A 23,369-nucleotide genomic window follows, 5' to 3' on the forward strand; every position below is an offset into this window, starting at 1 on the left:
TTATAGAGCATCCAAGGAAATAACATACGTCACGAAAGTAAAAGCACCACACGACTCTAGTCTATGATTCACTGAAATAAATACAAAAGAACATTGAAGCTTTTTTAAAAGCTCTAAGTTTAGTACAATATATTTTATATTTTTACAGACCTAAGCTCTCTGCAATATCTGACTCAGAGAACTTGAGGTGATATGCGCTGGTATTTTTCAATAATTTAATGATCATTAAAGTAGAATTGTGTATATATGTACATTTGTTCATAAGTATGTATATATAATTATTTTGAGTCAATTCTTCATAGATATGCCAGTATAATCGGAATTTTAGTTGAACCACATACTCCATTTTTATTTTAAAATTCTAAATTAAGTCTATATTAGCTTATTTATTGATAAATAAGTATGTACAGTACGGTTTAAAAATTTTTATTTTATCAACACTATAGCCTTATTTAATTGCAACTTTTTCAAAGTCTGTATAGTTTTATTTAAGTATGAACTTTAATAAATTAACAGAAAAAAATATTGAAAAATATTTTTCGATTTCTTTTTTAGTTTTCGATATAACTTTACTATAATCAGGGCACCTGGCAAAACTCTTACGCGGTAGGTCTTCGAATTACCCTTGACACTACAATACAAAAACATCAAAAAACGAAGTTTCTAAATATTCGATATGTTTAGGTAAATAGTCGGAACTTTTCCAGTACGGTAACTCCATTTTGGACAAAATTTTATTCAAAGAACCGAGAAGCAAATATTTACGTACGTTTGCCAGCAATAATATCAATTGTTTTTGTATGACGTCTGGACTCGAAAATCCCTAACAACACTATTTGGAGATAATGTAGTGGAAAAAGTATTCTCAAAGTATTCTGTTTTCAAATCTCTTCTCCGAAGAGATCGGAATCTCTTGAATAATGGCAGTTTAAAGTTAATTGTTCTTTGTATAGGTACATATCTTCTCAAGGTATACTGTGTGTACTATAACGTATTGCAATTTGCAGTACAAAACCCAGGATAGTTTAATATATTCTTGGTCGTATTTTTTTTTATTGCTTTCTATTATTTTGTTTTAAATTAATTTGAATTTATTATATACTGGATAGATAGGAACTATGTATTCAAATTTTCTGACAACTGCATTAGGGTGAGACATTAAATATTTTATTTATACTATAAAAATGTGAAGTTGATCAATTACTGATCGTTGACTAAAGATTTCTGATCTGAACAGTAAAGTTAACAGACTGTTGTGATGTAGTATATAAGAATCGAAAAAAAAATGATTTATTTATAAACTTATTTATTCTCCACTTTAATTACCTAGTTAATGATATGTAGTCTTCATAAATATGTGGTCTTCATATACTTGGTCTTATTACCCAGGGAACTTATTAGCACTTATTAAGTTAACTGGAGTTAATTTATATCACTGGTGTGTAGAATTAAACGCATAGAAACTGCGTCTTCTGCTTAACACTCATTGTAGACACTACGGTAGCTTTGACGAAGATGAGACGGTTCCAACCATTTTCTGTAGCTAACTAGTTTTGGTTAAGAAGAAAAGATTCCTTAAATTATGTGAACTCAAGTGAATGGATCTAAATTTTCTACTAGGGTTTCTTGTGAGAAATTTGGTGTTAAAATAGAGGGAAGGGTATATGCTGGCTAATCATTCCTTTTGAGTGTTCTCTTTTGTATTCACCTCAAGTTTAAATTAAAGAACTAAAACAATAAAAGGAAAATTAATCAAGGTGAATAATATCTTACTCCAAAACTACGGTATGGGTGACCTTAGAAGTCAACTTTTTAACGTAGAAAACTTAAAAAATTACAACGAACTAATGCCTTCTCAAATCAGGGAAGAGTAACACTTTTAAAATAACATAGTTTCATTAGATTTAACTTTTAATTAGTATTATTATTAAAGCATAGTTTAGGCTGTTGATAAGTGTATGAAAATTTTAATAAAAATTAATTTTGAACCTCAATTATCATATTGTACTTCATAGGTTTTCTTCCTATTAATAGGAAGAAGTAGTTGCGTATACACTGCAACTAATGTTGGCTTAGGTTTTTACCTATAGTGCTTAAAAAAACTTTTTTTTTTTATGATTAATATAAAGTTAATAATAATTATAACAATGTTTGAAAAAAAAACAAGCTTTTATTTAATTGAGAAATTCTTGGGGATTTACCAGCACAAATATACATTTTTTATGAACGTAAACCGAGGGTAGCTTCTAAAGTTTTCTATGTATAATAATAAAGTCTTTATGTATGTTTTATGAAAGTTTTTTTATGTTTTTAATGAAATATTTTAGCTTCATATTTTAAAACTAGCTCAGATCTATATGCTCACCTTAGCTAAGTAAACTTACTTGTAATACTAATTAAAAAACTTATTGTTAGTTAATATGACTAGATGTTGTTAATTTAAATTCTACATTAGTTTAAATATAATAAATAAAAATATTTAAAAAGTCAAGATATTATACATATACATATATAAATATTTATTTAGCTATAACAAGAGAATATCGATTGCTAAAAGTTCTCTATTTATTAGTAAATATTGAAAACTAAAAAAATTCAAAGTGAAGGTACCCCTATTTAAACTGAGAAACCACTTTGTGGCGTTATTAAAATTTGCAATGCCTTAAATACCTGTGTTGGTGATATTAAATAGACATTTGTGGAAGGGATACCTCAGAACGATTACATGCTATCATCTGGTGATTGTCGGGTATAGACAAATCAAGTACATTATACTTTAGTCTTTTTGCTTTAACGTATAGAAATTTTAATACTCATTGGGACGAGCCTCTAATCGGTCGTCGTACCTACCTATAAAGCAGTGTTAACTCAGTAAGATGATTGTGTTGGACAGTGAATGGCAAACTTATTAATTATTCAGTTTAGTATGTGAAACATGTCATATATGTCATACATGTAATTTGCCATATTTGGTCTGTAATTATAAAGTTCTTTGTACTTATATTGTATAGCGTAAGATCCTACATAATATAGGAAGGCTATGCAGTATATACGTAGCTATAATATAGAGCTTTAATATTAATTTAGAATCATAATGTATATTGTATAATAATAATGTGTAGCGTTTAGCAAAACTTCAATCACTACTATTCACAAGCTAGAAATTGCACAAAACCAAGCTCTGAGAAGACTTTTCAAAGTTCCATGGTACATTAGGACGAATGACATCCTCAGGGACATCAAGATTGATCCCATCAAAAAATACATAAAGGATAGGCCCTGAAATTATTTGCGAAATCTGACAGACTTACCAACACCGCGTTATCAATTCTCAGAATGGTTACAGGCACCTCGGGGAGGTATGCAGATCTGAGGTCAATTATTGCTTAGTCTGATGAAGTGATAAACAATAATCTAGTCAAGGTGTAGAGAAGGGTTTTGAAGAAACTTCGAGTTAAAAAAGAGTATTAGTGCTTAAGTGCACTAGTTCAAAACAGTTTTAACATAATATAATAATAATGTGTGTTATACAGTATATGGTTGGTTGGTTTGTTTCGATTTTTCACCGTTTTGCTACCATAAGAACCCTAGTATAGAAGAATAGAGACTAAATCCATCCCTCCAAATTTAGTTAATTTAATAGGTCTTTTATCTTCACCGATGAACAGTCTGATACACTATCAAAGAGGTATTTTCCTTAGAACCTATATATTCTGAACACCAAAGCCGGGCATTCACAGAGAATATATATTATGGTTTCTTTCTTCTGCGGGTTTCCACAATTTCTGCAGTGAGGGTTATTGGGAATGCACAGTTTCCATACAGAATATGGAGTTGCTAAACTTTTATCACATCCCTCGTACTATGAGTGTGTTTCATTAATTTTGACGTCACTTCCATATCTCAGTGGCAAATAAACTTGTTTATGACAAAATCGGTTTAGAAGAAAACTTTTTCGAGCTTTTTTGCTGCCTCGTGTTTTGTTGGGTTGTATTTTTATTTTGTCTGTCTCTGGTTTCGTTTTTCTTGTGATTGTTTACTTTACAATGCTTCTTCTTATGGTCTATATACGAAGTGCTTACTAATGTTATTTAGTTAGCAAAACATTAGCAACAAACTGCATAAGTAGCGGGGAAAATCTGTATCTGTCTTCTTAGAATGTGTATATATTATTGGGTTTCCGAACTGAGGCTTTGTTTCGGATATAATTTTGAATAAGTTTCCAGTCAGTCGTGCGTTAATCTCCAAGCAGCTAACACGCTAATTTGTCGGCGTGCATAGCAACAATTTTAATTTATTTTTTAAAAATTTTCTGTGATATTATTTAAGTTAAAAATATTCGGTGAATATATTTAATAAAACTACGAACAAAAATATTCGTGAAGGTATGAGTAAAATATTTTTTTTCGAAAAAATAGTTTTTTATTAAAATCAATAGAGCGATCGAATTAATTTTGGCGGCTTCCTAAAATTGTGAAATTATTCAAGCTAATTTCGTTTACATACATATATTACTTAAGGAACCATGGCAAGACAATATATGTTATGATAATAGATATACATATACATATCTATATTGAAAACTGAAAGATTGCTAATAACTTAGTTTAGTTAAGATAAAGTAATCTATCAATAAAAGAACTACAAGGTGTTGCAATTGCATAAACGCGTAAAACTAGTAATGATTTCACATTAAGGTTGCTTATTTTAAAAAAACTACCTACCTACGACTATCAATTTAAAACTATATTTACGAGTATATTAATATATCCGTATGTATCTCAACTATTTTTGCAGTCAATAGTTCCAACTACAATAAGCCACTGATTTAAACAACAAAAAAGTAACTATGTCACAACAAAGCTGTTCCATACTCGATGATATCGATTCCTGCAAAGAAATACCAGTTGTAAGCAGTCTGCATCCCGCGTTTCAAAATTATGTAGCAACATTTAATCTACTTGGTTCTACGTTGAACCTTATAGATCATCTACTCATTGTCATGGTCACAATAGCCATGTCTTTGGTTTGTTTCAAATTAAAATTAGAGAAAACTGCCTTTCATGCATTTGTTTGTACTTTCGGGGTAAGTATCAGATATACACACACATACATATAAGAACACATCCATATATGTTGGTATATAACATATAACATATAATATTACTTATTATTTTAGATAGAAAGCTATTTGTCAAGTCTAATAGATTCTAAAGCACTTCTTTAAAAATCTTTGTGGTTTTCAGTTACTGTTATCTGTGACTTTCTAAGTCTCAGCGCTATAGCGTAGAAATCAAAATCAGTTTTATTATTAGCTTAAATTTTTGGATAATTATTTTGATAAGAAGCTGTTGTAATACCAGAGTAGTTATTTTTGCTTCACCGCTACGAGCACAGGTGCCATTCTGTTTGCGTATAGGAGGTTCTCTTTGAATGGGGGCTTTACATTTCTTTGCAGCTCTCCATAAGAAATAATTGCACTATCATGTTGAACAATAGTAGACTCAGCAGCAGGGTCATTTAGGTCATCAATTTCATCGTTGTAGCGACGTACAGAAATTTCAGGTAGAGTTCTTTCAACTTCTCCACCAAAGTCACGCCAGTTAAAAAATGATTTAATATTAAATGTTTCACCTCCAAAAATATTTGTTAGTGTTAGAATTATCGGGGAATGGTCTCAAGACAAATTATACGATGTATCAGCAGAGATATATCTCTCATTTAAATACTTAATGACACCGAAATCGATCAAATCAAGAGTTTTAATGATATCAGACGGTCAATATATACAATTTCTAGTTGATATAACTTCGAGTCGCTTAATTAGAGCTGCATAGAATGTGTGCTTAGCATAAAAATCTCTAGCTGCTAGTAATTTCAGTCCCAAGTAATCAAAATATTTTGTAAAATATTCAGTTGTTAGCTAAAAACTATTTGGGTCATAAGTATGCAGATAGTAATGGCTTGAATTTGTTTTTCGGAAACTTGCTCTAATTTATAATGTCGCATTATACTTCCAATAAAAAACCAGTATCATAAAAAGATCAGTTTGGTGTCATAAAAAGAGTAGCCTTGTATATAAGTGCAGTTTTTAGGCGCTAACTGTGTCTCAGAAATTAGAATAATATTGATATTGTTCAAAGATAAGTGACGGCTGACTTCTAGAATATTATGACACAGTTTGTTATTGTTAAAGTTTTATCTGAGCTGATTTAGATGCTTCTGTGTTTGGAACACCCGAAATTGTCTTGTTTAATGCCTATTGCATAGCAACGATTCTTTCAAGATTATTGCTTTAAATATTTTTTGTATTATTTTATATATATTATTTGATCTACATATATTACCTTTAGACTTATGAAGAGTCTCTACAAATAATGCTGCGAGTTCTTTCTTGATTGTCTCTAAAGCAAGTTAATTTTGTTGGTATATGTAGTAAATTAACATCTAAAGCTTAAGGAATCTATTAGTAATAGTATATATTTTTTGAACAACTTTAATACTTTTTACGTTTACTATACTTAGAGAAAGAAGATATTGTTAATAGGGATTATCTTAGCAGTACTCTTCGAGTTGGTCAAATTTATATATATTCTGGAATACTATCACTGTAGGCTGACCACTAGGCTCATTTTCATATATATATTGATATATTCAATACAATTTCATTTATCTCAGAACTTAGCTTTTACCTATCCTGAAAAACAAATATACCCATATATGTAAATTATACACTTGTATAAAGTCTAATTTCTATTGGGCTAATCTTATAATAGACATTCGCACTAATAACAACATTAATACTTGTAATTAATACCAATAGTACCAATTTTTAAATATTTTATATCTTTCAGTTCGTTCTGCTGTTGGCTGAGGGTATGATGGTACGCTATAATGGTAATATTCTATTGCGGTCTTTGCATCCTGACACAAAAACAACACTGCATTATGTTTTACAATTAACTGGTGGGTTGTTGGGCATATTGGGAACTCTTCAAAAAGTTTATGGAAAGAAGAAACATTTTAAATCACTTCATGGAAAGTTAGGTAAAATTAATCAAAAATATCAGAACTCTATATATTCTAATAAGATTTTAATTTTAATTAAAATTTAAGGTTTAGCGGCCTGCCTCTTTTGTACTGTAAATTTTCTAGCTGGCACCTTAGCGCTTTATTCAACCGATTATCGTTCCTACATATCGCCGTTAGTGAACAAAATTATACATAACGGCCTGGGTCTTATAACATTTCTTATAGTTATGTTAGCCCAACTAACGGGCTATAATACTGGCTTCTTCCGACGTAATTTTGTAAATATTAAGTTATATAAATTTGTAACATTTGTGATTTTAGTTTTAAGTGCAATAGGCCCAGTACGTATTTTTTTTAAAAATTACCGTAAATTGTATGCTTAATTAAATTTTTTAAAAAAGTGATAAATTAGTTCGAAGTAGTTTTAAGAACAAACAAATGATCTTTATTAGAATGCATATATTATGTTTTTACAAAATATTTTATAGTTTTTGTCACTAATTGTGTTATGCTTGAATGATGTCCATACTTAACGATAGGGTTCACAGTTGTGTACTATATTTATATCAACCAGAATCCTTACTTCTTTAAGTTGATTTAAGGGGCTATGTAGATTTCTTTGCATCAAAGTGTAATTACAATTTACTATAATAAAAAACATGAATATAATTTATTAGATATATATTTATTTATGAACGTGTAGTTTTAATTGGTACCGGTGGAATTCCTTGGAACTCCGCCTTACCCACCATCAGATTCGATAATTTTTTCGATAGTTGGTTAAACATCAGCTGATTCTTAATATTGTGCAGTGTTGCACAAATCTCAAATTTAATTGAAAGTTGATATATGTATGTGAAAATAGTACTAAAGATATTATTGTGTATAAATAGAAAAAAATTGCTTATGTTAAAATGAAAGTTTACCTTAAATTTTAATTGAAGTTTTTCCAGTTTTTATGTGTAATTTTGTTTGTTTCATGTATGACATAACAAAGACAAACGAAATTAGAGTGTTTGACAGTTCAATATTACAACAACGTTTGACATTTTATCAGTTTTCTGGTAACCGAGCCACGTTGAATACTTTTTATGTTTCCTATATTATTCCAACAAAGTATGCAGTCTCTCTATTGCTACCAACAAGTCCCTTGCTAAACTCCCTAATTTGTATTTAAAATAACAGTACTTTTCTCTTGCTCTAACATACGAGTTATTATATTTCTAATCAAGACTGCATAAAGAAATGATACCAATACGATAAGGGGCATGTTATTTATGTAGTCACGTTACGGAAAGTGTTGTTGCTTTCAATGCAGCCAGTGTAAAATTTCCACTTTGCATAGAAAGCAATAACAATTGTGTGACTTTGACTGCAAACATAACGTAACCCTTGTTATGTAGAGTGTCACGGGCACGTCAAAAGTGGCTCTTTCGGACTATAATGAAAATGCTCTGTATAACATACAGAGTTTTACATCAGTTTGCAAATTTCGTATTTACTTTTACTATTGCTTTTGTACTTTTTGGTTGTGCCTAAAATTTAAAGGAAATATATACAAACATACATACAATAAGGCTTTGACTGAGTTATCAGGCTCAAATAGTCTCAGCTTTCATGACCGAATTTAAACTGACATTTGTTCTTTACTATAATTCACAGTTTTTTAGTTTGCATTGAAAGCAACGACAAATTTTGATTTTGAAGTACCGGTGACACTCTTCATAACACGAGCCTAAGGGCCATATCATGTAGAGTGTCTCGGGCACGGCATGAGTACAATTGTTGTTGTTTTCAATAATAATATGACCGTTCAAACTTCGTCACGAGAGCCGGCGTATTGTTAACAATTATTGTGAGATAATATAATAATAAATTAACATTATAACAGCCTCTATGAGTTTTTTCTTGCTAGCTATTTTTGGTGGCAAATTGAAAGTGAGCATATCTAAATTTCCTTTTATATTTAGGCACAACCAAGAAGTATCAAGAAGTAGTCAAAATACAAAATTGGCAATACTGATGTGACCACTCTGCATAATATACATTTTCGGCATAGCCCGAAAGAGCGAATTTTGCCGTGCCCGAGACACTCTGCATAACATGGCCCTAAAAGAAAAGAAACTCTTTGCTCTCTGAGAATTACGTGAGAAATTTTTGCCGAAAATTCATTTTTTATAATAGGGGTATTCAGGCAACTGATTAGTTGCTTAATTGATTCAAAAACTTCATATAAAAAAAATTTAGCATTTTGATGTTAATCAGTTGCTTGAACGACCCAAAATGCGTAATCTGATTATTTTGTTGTGTGTAAATACCTCGGCAGCACTCGCATTAACAGCAAAAGCGAAACATATGTTAACAGTGAAAATTGTTTACACACAATTCAAACAGCTGAGAGAGATAGCTAACAAATTTCTATACAAAAGTTCATTTTAAGTTATTATTACGACACTTGGGACTGGCAGCACTATTAATCAAATTTGTACTAATCTGAAAATCACCGAAATAGTTGATTCCCTGCTTAGTTTCATTTTTGTGTGCAAATTTTTGTTGTAATCAACTACTAAGCAACTAATCAGTTGCCTGAATACCCCTAATATTTTGGTTACACGTATTCAATGCATGTTATTTCACCTAGCTTATGTCAAATTTCGCTCTTTTAGGGCTGCAGTATTATTCCTTATTGCATACATTTCACAAAAGGATTATAACTATTTTTCATTTTAGTATATTATATATGTTTGGTAATATTAATGAGGAAAATTGGTTAAAATAAAAATTATATTCATCAATCAATAAATTAAATCTGTTTATAAAATTATATAGATCTATACTTTACAATAAATATATGTTTGAAACATATACTTAAAATCAGTTTGTAAATTTATAAGTGATACAAAAAAAAGCGTTTGAGTATTGTTATTTTATTAAAGAGTTGTAAACGCATTTTTCTTAATTTTATTAATTTTATACATTGTTGTTCTATTTTTTTGTTGTACTATTTTGATTATGATATCTTTCTTTTGCAATAATAGAAAAATAATTTGCAGTTTTATTCTATCCACTTGAAAATGTTTAAAATCATCATTTTTCTTTATCGTTTAACGGCTGACTGATTGACAGCTACTTTAAAAGTGCGTTAAAGTCTTTTGTGTAAAAGCTCTAAAAACTATTTTTAAAATCAATTTCAAAAATGATTTTAAGGCTCGCGTAAACGTAGTGTATATTATATTAGGTAAAACGAATCAGCTGATTGCTTGCGGCACAACAAATTCAGTCTTAACGGCTTTAAAAAATATATTTATACTAAATTTCGTGTATCTTTAAATAAATTTTGTGTGGCAACTTTGAGTAATCACTATAGTCTTATCAAAATAAAAGTTAAAATCAGTTTGATGTCACCGTGTAAACTTAAAATTTTACTCAAAATAATATTTTTATCCTACGACTAGGGCCAATAAATTAAATTAAACACAAGGAAATGTTTATTTAGAAGAAGAAAGTAGTTTCTATTATTGAAGGATAATATATGTATGTTGTGATATTATTTATATAATGTATAATACTTTTGCTTTGCGACAAAATATGGACCCTCCACAACAGTGTAATGGATAAAATCTATTGTACGTCTATTGTGATATTTTGTACATAGATTTTAGGTCAAGTTTGGTAATGTCATTATTTGAAATATTAAGTTCATTCCTTTATCGCAATTGTATATAAGTTCTCATTCAATCTTTTGTTTGTCAAGTCACTTTTGTCAAGTTAAAATAAATTTTCTATATTATTAAAGGTGAGCGGAATATATATATTTATTAATTTTTTTATTTTTATAAAAATTATATAAAGAATAATATATATATGTATGTATTTGTTTTATTATTATAATAAATATTAATTGTTATATTTTGTTATAATTTAATGTTATATTAATTATATATGTTAAATAGTTCTTTATTTCAAATATTAAAAGAGTCATATCTAGATATCATATTAAACTTTCATTTCCGTTTATGCGGTTTTTTATCCACTTGATTCGCTATTTCCTTGCAAGAAAATATCGCGCCTTCTATTAGTTCATTCGAGGCTGAACTTTAGAAGGGCAAGTGGCCAAGAATATTACCGCGGAGATTTTTAATTGTTGCAAGTGAATAGCAATTAATTATAGTTAATGTAAGTTTTGCTAAAATTAAATGTTCATATATGTTTAACTTTTTGCAATTTTATTAAAAAATGCTCCTAATAGATTCAAAATGTGTATTCTTAGAATTAAATTTAGAATCTTAAATTACTTTTCAAATGTTTTAATATATGTGACTAAATTTATGGACAGTAGTGCTAATATTATTGTTTTAAAATAAATTGATAAAATTATTGTTGCAAGTGTTGTTTTAAAGAATTTCACAACAATTTTTTCAAATTTCAAAAAAAAAATAAAAGTTTAACGTATTTATTGTTAATTATTTTATGAGATGCTCATTTTTGCTTTGAATTTCATTAAATTAGTATTTAATTGAAATTATATATATGATTTAATACATAGTGAATAGTGAATTATTAAATATTGTAAAAATGACATTTTGATTTTTATGAAGAAGAAAAAAAAACGCGGCATTTTAATTACTTCGTTAGTTTTCGGCTATGTTCGTGCGTATTGCACCTAACTTTGCTAATTATTTTCTTCCTTTTTCAGAGTTCTTTCAGCGCAAGTTCAGCTCGCAAGTGTTAGATTCAGTGAAATATTTAATTCTGATTGTTAACAAAAATATAAGAAGTTTTCAAAGCTTGATCTACAGGTAAACGATATTATTATATATTTAAAATGATAGTAATGCTATATATAAAGTAGATATGTTATATTAGTTGATTATTATAATAAGTTTCTGGACAAATGCAGTTTTCATAATGTGCTTTTGCACTATGAAGCATGTTAAATTACTTTAGTACTTAACACTTATTTAATCGTTAATTTAATATGGTAGAAATATATTTTTTAACATAAAGAAAATATAAATTTTCGATAATATTGAAGTGTTTGATATATACGAATATAATATTACAATATTTTTCAATTTTAAAGTATTTTCCCAACTAGTGTAGTGTGTAGAGTTCGCTTTGATCGTAAATTCCCGAATCATTTCGTTTTTTTGTTTCTTCCCGCCATTTTGTTTTACCATTATCTGTCCTTTCGTTGTTTAGTGTGTTATGTGCTTTTTGGTTTTCGCAATTTCTCGTGTGCGCAACTTAATTTTTCTACTAACCGTGAATGATTATTATTGTTAAACAAATAATATTGCTAAAGTGAAATAGTTGCTTATTAAGTACAAAAAATAAATATTGAAAGTAGAAATGTAATTAAGTTGAGACGTTTGTGTTTTTCTTTGTTAAAAATCTAATATATATACATTAATTAAAATTAGTTGATTGATGTGTTAATCGATGATTTTATCGCCTGCGTAACATGCCTTTAAAATTTGATAGCAACAACAAATGTAAGATGGGCAACCATGTGAACGCTTGTGTTACAATTTTTTTTACTGTTATTAATTTATTTTAATTTTAATATTTTAAAGTTTTTCGTGTTCCACAAATAAGTGTTTTTCAAAAATTTTCAGTAAAAATCTTTGTTATATGTATGGTTGAATATTTCTATGAAGTCAGTTTGTGCTTATATGAAACTACCTATCTGACTTGTGTTGTATCAGAAGTCAGTGTTTTATTTTTATGTTCAATAAATATCGAAATTAGCCTCTACTTTTATTGTATTTTTTTTTTATTAAAATATTAACAATTATTAGTTTTTTAAGTAAATAAATTTTTGTATGTATTTATATATTTAAATCATCTAACAATTTGCAACTATAGCTAATAATGTTAGCAATAAGATATATAAAGTGAATAAAACCGAAAGAATAAATGCAAGTATACATCAAATATATATTAAATTATTGTTTATAACATTCATTTTTTATATTATGTATTATTTTAATAAGAATTAAAAGATTTGTTATATAAAGACTAACTTCCTGGTCAATTTTTATCCGGTCGATTTAGAGAAAAATAGAAAATACAAATTTAGTTTTACTGATTTTTAATTACTATTAATTATCGGTTAATAAATATTTTTTTTTAAGAAAAGCCGCCTAGTGCTAACATCAATTTTGTACGAAAAATTTACAGGAAACTTATAAAAAAAACTTTGTCTACAGTAATAAAATTTGTGGACCATAAATATGACCTTTTATGGGAATTTTTCGTCCGAAATGGATGAATTGTGCAATTTTGTTTAACCAATTTCTTTTAAGCAATTTCCTTTTTTTTTTTAATCATTACAACACAAAAATTCACCAACAAATAATATAACATTTAAAAAATAAAGTTTTTTTTTTCACTTCAATCTTTTTTGTTATATTTTTATTCTTAAGAGCTACACGCGTTGTATATGTTTTTTCACAAATTTTCTAATAATAATTTGTGACTTAATTATATTATAATCCAACTGCAACATTTATTTAAAATATTATATTATAATTACCATTATATTTGATTATATATTGCATATATATACGCAATGTATATAAATTAACGTTCTATAAATTACAAGTATTTTCTTTTTAAAGTGTATTTTTATGTTTTCTCTTTGTATAATAATTATTTATATATAAATTACTTGCATATACATTACTTATATATACAATTTTTAATAAATTAAATTATTTGTATATTAAATGTATATTGATACAATTCTTGTGAAAATTTTTACAAACTTACCCACTTCTCTTTGCGTAATGTAAACTGCAGTAATTAAATTTTTTATGCCTGGTAATGCCTTTATCTTAAAGTGAAAAATCTTTTCAAATTAAATGTTTGACATAAATGAAAAAATTCTACATTCGTTAGTTTTCAATCGTGAAGTGAACATTGAAAAATATCTCTGTAACAGTTCAATTTTTAATTAATATTAATATATTAATTGATTTAAGGATTTGGTTAATTGATTTAAGGTATTTTAAATATATTTAATAATATTAAGTATCACATCTAACTTTTTCGTTATTTAAAATTAGTGTCTTGCTTTCTTAAATTACTGTAATATTTTGTGAGTAGAAGATTCGAGATGAAAAAAAATTTCAATTCCTATAAGAAAGAAAACGGGTTTTATTTATACAAACACTTATTATTTTTTAAACATATTTTTTTAAAAAAAAATTTATATATATTATATATTCCCAATAATATATATTTTCTCATTAGAACAAATTAAAATATATATTTTATATTACTTCTTTATGACAAACTCAATATTTAAAACTTTATCAAAAAAGGGTTGCGTAGCATTTAATGATTTTTTCCTTTTCTGGTTTAATATGGTATGTTTAAATCTCCATTTTTTTAAAATTTTTTTTTTTTAATTTTTTTTTTGAATAAAGTATTCGTGTTGCTGTAAAGCTAGACTTTCTTTGTATGGTGACAAAGAAGCTTTATTAAAATTTAGAGGGTTTTTGAATTTTTTTTTTTTAATTTTTTTTTTTTAATTTTTTTTTAAATTTTTTTTTTAATTTTTTTTTTTAATTTTTTTTTTGACCTACTCAATATTCAAACACTAGAAAAAATAAGAGGCATCTAAAGTTCTGTTCTTAATTTTTTTGTTTAAATATAGTTTGGTTCTCATTTTATTGTTATTGCAGGCATAAATCTCAATAGAATTATAAGATTTGTTTCCAAAAAAACCAATAGTATATTTATTACAGTTAAATATAAATCTAAGTTAATTCAAAATTCTATTAGAAGTTTAGCGTATCTATATAAGCTTTCCAGTTATTTCTAATTAGAACCACTGACCTTAACTCGAATTTGACAGATCGATTGTGAATTTTCTCTACTTCACCCTCTGTACCCTGAAGATTTTATGGCAAACCAATCGTGTGGAATAACGTTATAAAAATATCAATAAGTCTTCATATTTAGTTAACAAAATCAGTATTGTGACTGAAAAATATATTTTAATAAATATCTTTTTATTTGTTAATTGCTTATTAGCACATAAAATTTTAATCAAATTTGTTATAACTATTAATAATAGCATTGGAATATACAATTTAAGATAATATATTGCACTTATTTTATTCTGTATCCTATAAATAATCCATTTTTAATTCAAATTTAAATGTTTTTTGTTTTGTTTTGTTTTGAATAAAAAATAAATTCACTTAATAGTCTAGAAAAATATAATTAAAAAATTTTTTTATTTTTATTTATAATTTAAATAACCTAATTTTTATAATTTAAATGTTTATAAATATAACTATTCAAAATATTATAAAAACAGTTTTGATTTGTAAAACATATATTTACATAATTGTACATCAATGGAATAAATATTTATTTATTAATGTTATAATTATTTCAACTTTTAAATTTTAATTTTAAGTTATTAATATTAATATATTAATATTAATATAATAATTTTTTTAAAATAACTTAATAAAATTAATAATTTAAAAAAATAAATAATTACTAACTAAGAAGATATATATATAAATAATATATATTTACTTATGCTTATATATTACTTATGTAAAATATAAATTGGTAAGTAAAATGCTTTTATGTAAGGATTTTATGTACTTTTTTAAGAATTGAAATTTCAACATTTTATTAAACATTTTATTTAAACATTAAATATAATGTATAAAAATTTAATATATTTAAATGCAAATATTTTATACATGAACCTTAAAACATTGTTATATATTTATGTACAATTATATATAATTTTTGTGTTCATTTTTCAATATAAAAGCAAAAATTTGGAATAATTCAAATTTATTTTTTGTTTCATAATATAATTGAATTATTTACTATAATATTAAACAATTAACCAAAAAATTATATATAAAATTAAAACATTTTATTATAAAACATATATAATCATTATATATAAATGAATATGAATATATAGAATATTATTGTAGATTGAGTTCTATATAAATATCTTACATCTAATCCATACTCATCACATCACATTATCTCTCATTCAATTTTTTTTGTTGTTAAAAAAATAAATATTTTCTTCTTTATCATATAGCTATATACGTAAATATGTCTAATCAACCAGGTGCAAGACCACGCGTTCGCGTTCCTTATCCTCAACTCATTGGAAAAGTTGGTATTCGTCCTGTCTCGACCTTTACGGGTCCCAGGGTTAGTATTTCATTATTACTTTCAAACAGTTTGAAAAAAACAAAATTGAAAAATATATATAATTAAAATATTTTATAATAAAAATATATTAAATAAATATATAAACACCTCCAATAAACCTAATAATTATGAACCACAATAATTATCAAATTTTATTATAGATGTCTTTTCGACCAAGGCTTCCACCATCTGTTGTTGGCATACGTTATAGTCCATCAGCAGTTGCTAATACCTTTAAGCCACGCGGCGGTTCAATTTCTGTTCGTCCGAGGGCAATATTAGCATCACCCCAGGCTGCAAAACCGGACTCTAATGTTACCGGTATGAAGATACGATATATGTTATTTATTTTTAGTACATTTATTTTAACCAAAATAAGTATTAAATATATTCTAATTTTTATTTTTCTATATAAGCACCAAATTTGCTTGGTCGTGCCATAATATCTGCAGCAATTTCAACATCTGGTTGTACTCAAATTGAAAATCCCATAGCTAATCGTAATGTTCACACTTTTATGTATTTTTTTTTTAAATTCATTAAATGATTTTTTTTATTATTTATTATAGTTGGTGTTGGTGTTGGTGTTGTTGCTGCTAAGCCGAGAGGTAATTTTGATATAAATATATTTTTAAGTTAAACATTTTACCAATTATTTCTTAAATTTTTTCTTTCAAAATAGTTCCAGACAAAGAGCATGGAGAACGTGGTATGTATATTATTTTTATTGCAATATTTTATAAGAATATAAATAAAATACTATATTTAACATAATTTTCTTTTTATTTACATTTAAATTTATACATAATTTTGTTTGTTCACATTAGGTGAATGTAATCGTGGTGGCGCGCATGCACCGTTGTTGGATTTATTGTTTACACGGCCACAAGCCTGTGTTTCCAAAATGGGTGAAACTGGGCGCCATGTTCTAGTTAATACAAATTATTTCAAGATCTTAAAAAAACCAAAATGGAACATACATCAATATAGAGTAGATTTTGTACCGGAAATTGATGTAAACCACGTTCGTCGTAAATTAATTATGGAACATAAGGAAAAATTTGGTGGATATATATTTGATGGCACAATGCTTTTTACTACTAATGATTTAAGAGGGGCTAGGCATCATCATGAATTATATCTAACATCTGAGTATCGTGATGGAAAGAAGGTGCTTATTAAAATTAAACATGTTGGTATTGTCGATGCAAATGAGGCTCAACTGTTCCAAGTATTGAATTTAATCTTACGTCAATCAATGGGTGGACTGGATTTGCAACAAATAGCTCGTCACTTTTTTGATCCTTATGCTAAGGTATGTGACAACAATTTTTTTTGTAATATTGCAACTATTAAATATTTTTAGGACTAACAAGAACTTTTAGTTTGATCAATTATAAATGTTTACACTAAGGTTTTATTATTTAGTGAGGTCAAAGAGTCATTTGTGTTGCCTAATTGACTAACTGGCTACATAAATTAGAAAAATTATTGACACGAAAAAAAATTAATTCTTTGTGATTAATCCAAAAAGTTAACTTTAAAGTACAATATTTTAAAAATCAAACTGTAGCAGAGTATTTAACATAAGAGCTATATATTTACTATATATTTATATTCAATATGTAAATTTTAAAATAAACATCATATATCATATATAAATATATTTATTTCAAACATAATATGTATACTTGCAGATTAGCATGGATCCGTATCATATTGAAATCTGGCCAGGTTATATTACATCCATTCGTCAACATGAGCGCGATATTCTTCTTTGCGCTGAGATTACACATAAAGTTATGCGCAACGATACACTTTACACCATACTTCGTCAACTAACGGTCGAAACTAAAGACTATCAAAAAGCTTTTAAGAATGAAGTTATTGGTAAGCAACAGAAATAATGTATGTATACATCTGAATATATGGATCTTATTTTATTTTAGGTTCTATCGCTTTAACTGATTATAACAATAAGACTTATCGTATAACTGATGTTGATTTTAAGAGTTCTCCTCTATCGACATTTTCATTGAAAGATAAACAAGTTTCATTTGCTGAATATTTTAAATCGGTAAGTTTAGGTTTTAAATATATACAATTATAAATATAAATAAAACCAATTACCTATTATTATATAAATATATTTGTAATTATCAACAAATAGTTCCCAATCTTTAAATAATTTATTATAATCCGTCTTAGCAATTTACCAGTAGTTAAGTAGTACAAGTATTATATAGTATCATTAGCTACTATTGCGACTATTATACCAATAGGAAGCTGATAGCTATAAATTAAAAAAAATTATATATAATTTATATATATATAATTTATATATTTTTTTATTTATATATTTATATATATATTTATATATATATAATATATTATATTATACTATTATATACTATATTATTTATTATACTATTCAATTTTATACAATTGTATCTAAATACATATATAAATTAAACACATAAATTATATATATAAATTTCATATAAAATTTATATATGTAATTTATTTATGTATATAAGTGTATACATAATTTATATATATAAGTTATATATACAATTTATATATATAATTTATATATATACAATTGTATAACATTGAATAGTATAATATACTAGGTATAATAAAGCATAATGTAGTTTGATAGTGTATAATATTAGAAGACATAACTATATTATATAGGTATCTAAAGAAACAAAATTTATTTATAATTTTTAAAAAGCTCATTTGAACACAACAAACTTTTCTATCACATGCGTCCAAAAGGAGCTTTTCGAGACTGTTTTATCAATTACCATGCCATCAAAAAACTGCCCCGTAAAAAAGAATTCAGCCATAAATGTATAAAGCCAGAGATTGAAATTGAAGACCCAATCCTTGCTTTACGGACTCTTTCAACCAAATTAGCCTTCCAGTAGTTAAGTTTAGAGTTGAGTATGAGACCCACATATTCGTGTTTAAGCTATTTTTTGTCTTGATTAAGAAAAAGAAAGGAATTTTAGACCTACTAGCAAAGAGTATTATTTCCTTTTTTTGTTGGATTGATTCATTTTTTTCACCACATTATTTTTTTAGTGACTAATTAGCTAATTAACTAATTAACTGAAATAACTGAAATAAAAGTAACAGAAAATTTATTTAAAGCGTTGATAGCATATTAGTTCACATAAGTAAATTATAGCTCTGCATCCGAATTATTCCGATATTATTTTTATTAATTATCATTATCACTGATTATCATTGTTACTATTAATTATCATGTCTCTGATTACCATTTTTATTATTAATTATCATTATCACCGATAATCATTTTTTATTATTAATAATAATAATTATCATTGATTATCGTTATTATTATTAATTATCATTATCATTTATTATCACTATTATTATTATTATTTATTATTGTTACTATTTTTATTAATAATTATTGTTAGTGTTATTAATAATTACCAATATTATTAATAATTATTGTTCTTATTATTCTCTTTTTAGTATTAATTATTGTTATTAATATTTAATAATTATTATAATTATTCATTAATTATTATAATTTTTATTTATTTAAGCAAATAAATGATATAGTATTATGTTAGAATTGAGAATGATACTCTACTATAAAAGATATTAGATATATACACATTTTTATAGTACATATATACTAATGCACCTTTGAAATGTTCCAATATTTGTAGCGTTATAATCTAATCATAACCGACACCAGTCAACCAATGTTAATATCGAAACCAACCAATAAGAATATACGTGGTGGCCAAGAAGAATTCATCTCATTGATTCCTGAGTTCACGCGTGCAACTGGTATTACTGATCATATGAGAACAAACGTTCGGTAAGTAATATTTTTTCTGTTATAACAACAAATGAACTGTTATTCCTTTGATATTTTATTTTAGTTTAATGAAATCGATGAGCGATTATACTCGGCTCAATCCAGAAATGAGAATTCAACGCTTGAGAAATTTCAACGAACGTCTCAATTCTTCTGCTAAAAGTACAGAGGTTCTTGAAGAGTGGAATATGAAATTGGATAAGGACTTACTTAAAATTCCAGCACGTATATTACCGCATGAACAAATTTTACTAGGTCATGGTGTTCGGTATGTATGTGATGAGAAAGCTAACTGGACCCGTGAGTTCCGCAAGAGTTCAATGTTTTGTAATGCCGAAATAAGTCGCTGGCAAGTAATCCTCCCATCACGTTGTTGTCGTGAAACTAAATTGTTTGTTCAAATGTGTATCAAAGTAGCAAGGAACATGGGTTTGGCATTAGCCACACCAAAATAGTAAGTACTTATAAGATAAATTGTATCATTTAATATTAAAGAAGAAAAGGTATTAATATTTTTTTAAATACATTGAATTTATTTATGTATTTAAATTTATGTTTTTTCTTAAAGACTGACAATAAGTATTTAAACGTCAAAACTACTTATATATAGATTATTAAAACATAAAACTCCTTATATATGTCATATGATATATATGTTTATCAAGTCAATTGTTTCCGTGGTAGTAATATTGCAAGAAACTGCAATGTTTAGTTGTATTTGTCGAGGGAATGAACATTGTAAGAGAAGTCTAAAAATGAAGACAAGCTTGATAATATGCAAATTTTCTTAATGTTGTGGGCTTGAAATGGGCGGCAGTAAAATTTGTTTTGTTGCTTCTACAATAGTTCGAGAAAAACTTACTATTGCTTCATTAACGGAGCCATTCTTGTCTACATCCTTGACACTCTATAACTTAAAAACCATTTAACAATGTACCTCAAGCCCGAAACTACAGTGACATATCAAAGTATGCCCTCAACTCATTCCCTCAAGTAGGGAATGAAATAAGGATTGAAGATAAATTCGAGATCATATCTCATAACTTTCAAAATTCAACGGCCATGAAAGATATATTTAATATCCTTTACGTTATAAAAAAATCAGATTATTCACCTTCAGATCGTAATTTAAACTTTATCATATGCAGCTGCTCAGTGCGCATTAATAGTTTAACAAGAAATTGTCTTATAGAAATAATTAACCTTTGTTTGTTTTTAACTTATATAGCATTGAAATGGATGACGATCGTAATAACTCTTATACAACTGCAGTTGAAATGGCCACATCAGAGGATCCTCAAATTTTAATGATTGTTATTCAACAACCCAACGAGGAAAAGTAAATATATAATATACATATTTCTATATACTTTCATTATTATAATATGTTTCAGGTACTCTGTTATTAAAAAGAAGTGTTGCATTGATCGTCCGGTTGCATCACAAATAGTTACTATGAAAATGATAGCACCTACTTCAGAAAAAGGAGCTGGTTTGATGTCAATTGCAACTAAAGTTGTCATACAAATGAACGCTAAACTACGCGGTATACCATGGATGATTGATCTACCACTCAAAGGTCTGATGACAATTGGATTTGATGTGTGTCATTCATCTAAGGATAAGAATACATCCTATAGCGCCCTTGTTGCCACAATGGATGTGCGCAGTTCATCAAGATATTTTTCGGCTGTTAGTAAGCACCAAAAATTCCAAGAGCTCTCAAATGATATAATACTTCACTTTACATTTGCTTTAAAAGCATACAAAGACGAACATGGAACTTTGCCTGAACGCATTGTATTTTATCGTGATGGTGTCGGCGATGGTCAACTGCATCAAGTAGTAAATACTGAGCTTAACCATTTACGAATGAAGGCACAGGAAATCTATGAAGCGGCTGGAAAACATGAACGTTTAGCTTTCATAATTGTTTCCAAACGTTTAAATACCCGTTTGTTCATTAAAAATAATAATCCACCACCAGGAACAGTCGTCGATGATGTTATAACATTGCCGGAACGTTATGATTTCTTCATAGTTTCGCAAAGTGTACGCCAGGGTACAGTTTCTCCTACGAGTTATAATGTAATTTATGATACCATGGGTCTCACACCAGATCGTATTCAAATGTTGACTTATAAAATGTCACACTTATACTACAACTACACAGGTACCTGTCGTGTCCCGGCTGTTTGTCAGTATGCGCATAAGTTAGCTTATTTAGTTGCTGAAAGCATACATTGTTCACCCTCTCAATTGCATGATAGAAATTTATACTTTTTGTAAGGCTAAAATAGTCTTAATTTTTTTAATTTTTTTTCTATCAATTAATTACGCGATTATATAATTAGTAACATAATTATATATTTAATTACTTAAAATTTTATGTAATTACTAAATTACATAGTTCATTCAATTACATTCAATTACTTTGAAATAACACAAATTATTACTTGATTCAATTCACAATGAAAAATTAAATTTAACTTACGTGGTTAAATAAAAAGAGACTTCATTTGAGATTTCACCAAATAATCAATAATAATGTAATGAAATTTGCATTAAGTAAAGTTTTTTTTTCCAAATATTATGTCAATAGTTAACTCTGTTATACCAATGGGGTCGAGAATTACAGTAGTAAACACTACAGTAATAAACACTACAGTAATAAACACTACAGTAGTAAACACTACAGTAATAAACACTACAGTAGTAAACACTACAGTAGTAAACACTACAGTAGTAAACACTACAGTAGTAAACACTACAGTATAATTTAGTTTCCGCCCATTGGTATTACACAAAGTTTTACACTGACGCCTATGTGTCATTCAGCTCAGCTGTTTTTTTTTTTGAGGAGAAAATCGAGCTATTAAACATTTTGCAAATTAAAATACAAATAATTTTGTAATTTTATGAGTTATAAACATTAAACTTGTTCAAAAGATTTATGTAAAAATAATGAGAAATTCTTTTAAATTTTTCTAGAATATCTCAATATTTACAGTATAATTAAAACTGTAAAATATTCACAATGTATTTAACAAGTGTTAAGTAACTACAAATAAAACATAGAAAATAAAACATAAAACATATTAGAAAGTGCTTAATGTTGGTTGATTAATCTTCTAGCTTGTATTTAACCTTCACAGTTCATTCAATATTGAGAGTCTTCCCAGTATATGAAGCAGTCCACTGAAGAGCTAGCTTAAAGTAGTCTGTAAAAGTTAAACATTTGGTTGTCAACTTTTATTGATCATGA

General features: G+C 27.0%; 2 protein-coding genes and 1 long non-coding RNA gene across 3 annotated transcripts; 2 read left to right on the forward strand and 1 right to left on the reverse strand.

Moving 5' to 3' along the window:
• The first annotated feature begins 4,216 nt into the window (after window positions 1-4,216).
• On the forward strand, window positions 4,217-7,415 carry LOC119688431. The gene is made up of 4 exons (XM_038103112.1): window positions 4,217-4,385; window positions 4,798-5,086; window positions 6,855-7,047; window positions 7,117-7,415. The coding sequence occupies exons 2-4, from the start codon at window positions 4,850-4,852 to the stop codon at window positions 7,413-7,415; spliced, it is 729 nt and encodes a 242-aa protein (XP_037959040.1). The 5' UTR covers window positions 4,217-4,385; window positions 4,798-4,849.
• A 56-nt stretch (window positions 7,416-7,471) lies between these two features.
• On the reverse strand, window positions 7,472-7,811 carry LOC119689981. Its single transcript, XR_005253526.1, has 2 exons — window positions 7,749-7,811; window positions 7,472-7,677 (listed from the first exon to the last, which is right to left on the reverse strand). It is a non-coding gene; the product is annotated as an uncharacterized LOC119689981 (long non-coding RNA).
• A 3,223-nt stretch (window positions 7,812-11,034) lies between these two features.
• Window positions 11,035-22,439, forward strand: LOC119689800 (protein aubergine-like). Its single transcript, XM_038104708.1, has 14 exons — window positions 11,035-11,208; window positions 11,729-11,831; window positions 16,124-16,239; window positions 16,401-16,560; window positions 16,656-16,739; window positions 16,809-16,847; window positions 16,922-16,948; window positions 17,067-17,554; window positions 17,937-18,129; window positions 18,189-18,316; window positions 19,950-20,104; window positions 20,169-20,558; window positions 21,333-21,443; window positions 21,499-22,439. Exons 3-14 carry the CDS (start codon window positions 16,138-16,140, stop codon window positions 22,391-22,393), a joined length of 2,772 nt encoding a protein of 923 aa, XP_037960636.1. The 5' UTR covers window positions 11,035-11,208; window positions 11,729-11,831; window positions 16,124-16,137; the 3' UTR covers window positions 22,394-22,439.
• The last annotated feature ends 930 nt before the right edge of the window (window positions 22,440-23,369 follow it).

This window comes from Teleopsis dalmanni, chromosome X (assembly GCF_002237135.1).
Source record: "Teleopsis dalmanni isolate 2A chromosome X, ASM223713v2, whole genome shotgun sequence".
NCBI classification, from domain to species: Eukaryota; Metazoa; Arthropoda; class Insecta; order Diptera; family Diopsidae; genus Teleopsis; species Teleopsis dalmanni.